Here is a 3,822-nt window from a genome sequence, read left to right on the forward strand (position 1 = left end):
GACCATTTTTGCAATTTTGTCATTTTTTTATGAATATGTCACTAGGGTATCTAAAAGATGTTTAGGGTATCTAAAGGATGTTTTATTGGCAGCTCCTTTTAATAAACTCTATTTCACCGTGGATTCCTTGATTCCATTAAGTTTATAAGTTAGAATTGATGATTATAATCCTAATACAACTTTTTTTTTTTTCCAGATTTACTTCAATCCATGTTAATTTTCATTACTTAGTAATTTAACATTTAAGCTTCATTCAAATCTCATGATTTTCTTTATAAAAAAATATCCTTAGAAATGGTCCACCTCTCATTCTAGTGACCATCCATTATAATTATTGGTTTATTTTATTGTACTGTGACACTCATTTAAATGATGGAAATATGAACTTAGAACTTCATCACATGTATGCAAATGAAAACCCTGAGAGCAACGGCCAATGTGAAAAATACAAAACCTTCGATTTATAATTACTGAAATGCCCTTTAAAACTTCTTCTCCACAACAAGCCCAACCTCTCATTCTCTCTCACACACAAAGCACATACTATCTTCTATTCTGCCATTTTTGAAGTTCAATTTGCAAAAAAGCTTCAATTGATCCAAATGTTATTTAACTAAAACATGCTTTCACTTCAAACATGGCTTCTTCTTCGCACAACCAACCACGATTTTCTTACAAAATCACCATTTTACTTCTCGTGTTCACATCATTACAGTTATCGAGCTCAACCCCATCAAAATCCTGCTTAACCCCTAGCTCTTCCAAAGTTATAATCGCCGGAAACTCCACTATTCTTAGCGAGAACAGAACTTTTGTGCTCGGATTCTTCAACACGAGCGAAGAATCGAAATGGTATTTGGGGATTTGGTACGCGTCAATCCCTACTCCCACCTATGTTTGGGTGGCGAACCGTGAAACGCCGTTGAGTAGCCGGGATGCGTCGTCTCTTGAGATCGACGGTGGGAAGTTGACGGTGAAGGATAATCGAGATTCACGATGCGACGTCGTTTGGGAAAGTGCAGATGGAGATTTCGAAGGTGAAGGAGATGTGAAGCTTCAAGAAGATGGGGATTTGGTTCTTATGGATGCTCGTGGGGTGGTTAGATGGCGGAGCTTTGATTTTCCGGCGGACACGTTTTTGCCGGGGATGAATTTGACGGTCGGTCAAACGTTGACTTGTTGGAAAAGCTCAAACGATCCGGCACCGGGGAAGTATTCGTTGCGGTTGAGACCGCCGGATTACGGCGAGGTTGAGCTTTTGGCCGATAACAATCGAATGTATTGGAGTAGCGGCAACTGGACGGGGAATATTTTCTCCGGTGTACCGGAGATGACTCTTCCGTACATATATAAATTCTATTTCACAAATCCTTTCACCGAAACGGCGACATTTGGGTACACAGAAACAATGACCCAACAAAAACCGCTCACACGATTCAACATCGATTCCTCCGGCAAAATCAAACAATACACATGGTCGCCACAGACAGAATTTTGGAACATGTTTTGGTCGGAACCAGAGAACCCGTGTAGGGTTTATGGGTTATGTGGGGATTTAGGGTTTTGTAACGCTAAATCAATGGTGAATCCGTGTAAATGCTTTGACGGGTTTCAACCATTGGATGGTGTTGGGTGGGGCGCCGGAGATTTTTCCGCTGGTTGTCGAAGGGTCGGCGATGATGCTTGTAGCAACGACGATAAGTTTGAAGAAATTGGCGACATGACATTTGATCCAGAAAAAATCGAAGCACTTTCAGGTAGCAGAAGCGATTGTGAACGAAAGTGTTTGAGTAATTGTTCATGTATGGCTTTGTCATACAATCCGAAAACTAATTCCTGCAAGAATTATTTTGGGAAACTTCTGAATCTCGGAAATTCGAGTTCTGATTTGGGTATAATCCAAGATTCATTGAATATTCGAGTTCATAAAGGCGTCATCAGAAAGAAGATCGGCGTGAAAACGATTATTCTAATAACCACAATCACCTCTTTCCTGGCAATTGCATCAATCGCAATCATCATTTTGATAATTCTACGGAAGAAGATGATTAAAAGAAAAAAACTAGAAGAAGAATCCGTCTTTCCCGTAACGAACTTGAAGGTATTCACATATAAAGAGCTCCACGCCGCCACCAATGGCTTCTCAGAGCAGCTTGGTCACGGCGGATTTGGGGCAGTATTTAGCGGGAAAGTAGACTCCACCCTGGTGGCGGTGAAGCGACTGGAACGACCAGGTGGCGGTGAAAAAGAGTTCCGTGCAGAGGTGTGTACAATCGGTAACATCCAACATGTTAATCTCGTTAGATTGATAGGCTTCTGCTCTGAAGAATCACATAGGCTTCTTGTATACGATTACATGCCAAATGGTCCATTGAGTTCTTATCTGAAAAACAATGGCCGGACTCTTGACTGGGAAGCTAGATTCAGAATTGCAATCGGAACTGCAAGAGGGATTGCTTATCTACATGAAGAATGTAGAAATTGTATCATACATTGTGATATTAAACCGGAAAATATTTTGCTCGATAAAGATTTTTCTGCGAAAGTGTCGGATTTTGGCTTAGCAAAATTAATTGGTCGAGATTTCAGTCGGGTTTTGGCGACCATGAGAGGCACATGGGGGTATGTCGCGCCGGAGTGGATCTCCGGTGTGGCTATAACCACCAAAGCTGACGTGTATAGTTACGGGATGACTTTATTGGAGATATTGGGTGGTCGCCGGAATGTTGAGGGGCCACCACCGGAAGGTGGTGGTGGTGGTGAAAGTGGGAGTAATGAGAAGTGGTTTTTTCCGCCATGGGCGGCAAGGAGGATAACGGAGGGGGATGTGGCGGCGGTTGTGGATGAGCGACTCGCCGGAGAGTATGACGTGGAGGAGGTAGAGCGAGTGGGGTTGGTGGCGGTTTGGTGCATACAAGATGAAGAGGCGACAAGACCGACGATGGGAATGGTGGTGAAGATGTTGGAAGGGGTGGTGGAGGTGGCGGTTCCACCGCCTCCGAAGCTTCTTCAGGCGTTGGTTTCCGGCGAGTCGTTCCGGGGAGTTGGCGGCAATAGTCAAAACGATACGATTTCTCGCGCCTCCGATGACGAGTCACTTTCCGGTATGAGGTAATTGCTACTTGTTGCCTTTATGGGCTTGTACCTCGTGCAATGGAAGTTGTACCTTTTTCTGGGTTGTACATCATGTCTTCGTCTTTAAAGTTGTATCCTATTAATATAATAATAATGGCATAGGTTCGGTTCATAAATTGGGATACTATATTGGTTATTTAAAGATACAAATATGATGTACGTTGCTAGATTAAGAGTTGGTGAACTATCAAAAAAAGGAGAGACAACTTTGCAATTGGTCTCATGTATACCAAATTTGACTAAATGACGTTGAAAAAAAGATGAAATGATCATAATTGACATTCAATTCCCGATTTCTCTACAAAAATCTTAAAAGGGTAATAATCTATGGTTTATAGGTGTAGTTCTTGTAGTTTCTTTTTTCTTCTAGTTCCGTACTTTAGTAGCTAAGATCATACGGTATACAACCCACGAATGCATCTGTGTTCATGAGGTGGCAACGGACCACAGCCGTTGGGTCGTGATTCATCTGTTTCATGGTAATTTGTGGTGGCCATCACGATTCTAAACGCGTAATGAAAGTCGATTGTGAGTAACAACATCTCATGTAACGTTCATATATATATTTTTAATTTCTACATTTCAAACATCATTAAACATCTTTTATAAATACTACAATTTTTTCTTTCATTCTACTCACACAATTCCTCTCTTTATTCACAATCAAACACTTTGTTTTGTTTGATA

The 3,822-nt window shown here is 41.5% G+C and overlaps 1 protein-coding gene across 1 annotated transcript; it reads left to right on the top strand.

Moving 5' to 3' along the window:
• The first annotated feature begins 390 nt into the window (after nt 1-390).
• Nucleotides 391-3,251, top strand: LOC111915379 (G-type lectin S-receptor-like serine/threonine-protein kinase SD2-2). Its single transcript, XM_023911042.3, has one exon. The coding sequence runs from the start codon at nt 638-640 to the stop codon at nt 3,113-3,115; it is 2,478 nt and encodes an 825-aa protein (XP_023766810.1). The 5' UTR covers nt 391-637; the 3' UTR covers nt 3,116-3,251.
• The last annotated feature ends 571 nt before the right edge of the window (nt 3,252-3,822 follow it).

Source organism: Lactuca sativa, chromosome 7, assembly GCF_002870075.4.
Source record: "Lactuca sativa cultivar Salinas chromosome 7, Lsat_Salinas_v11, whole genome shotgun sequence".
Taxonomy (NCBI): domain Eukaryota; kingdom Viridiplantae; phylum Streptophyta; class Magnoliopsida; order Asterales; family Asteraceae; genus Lactuca; species Lactuca sativa.

What these genes read in the sequence shown, in the direction of transcription:
- LOC111915379 (XM_023911042.3), top strand. Translation starts at nt 638, where the DNA reads ATGGCTTCTTCTTCGCACAACCAACCACGATTTTCTTACAAAATCACC.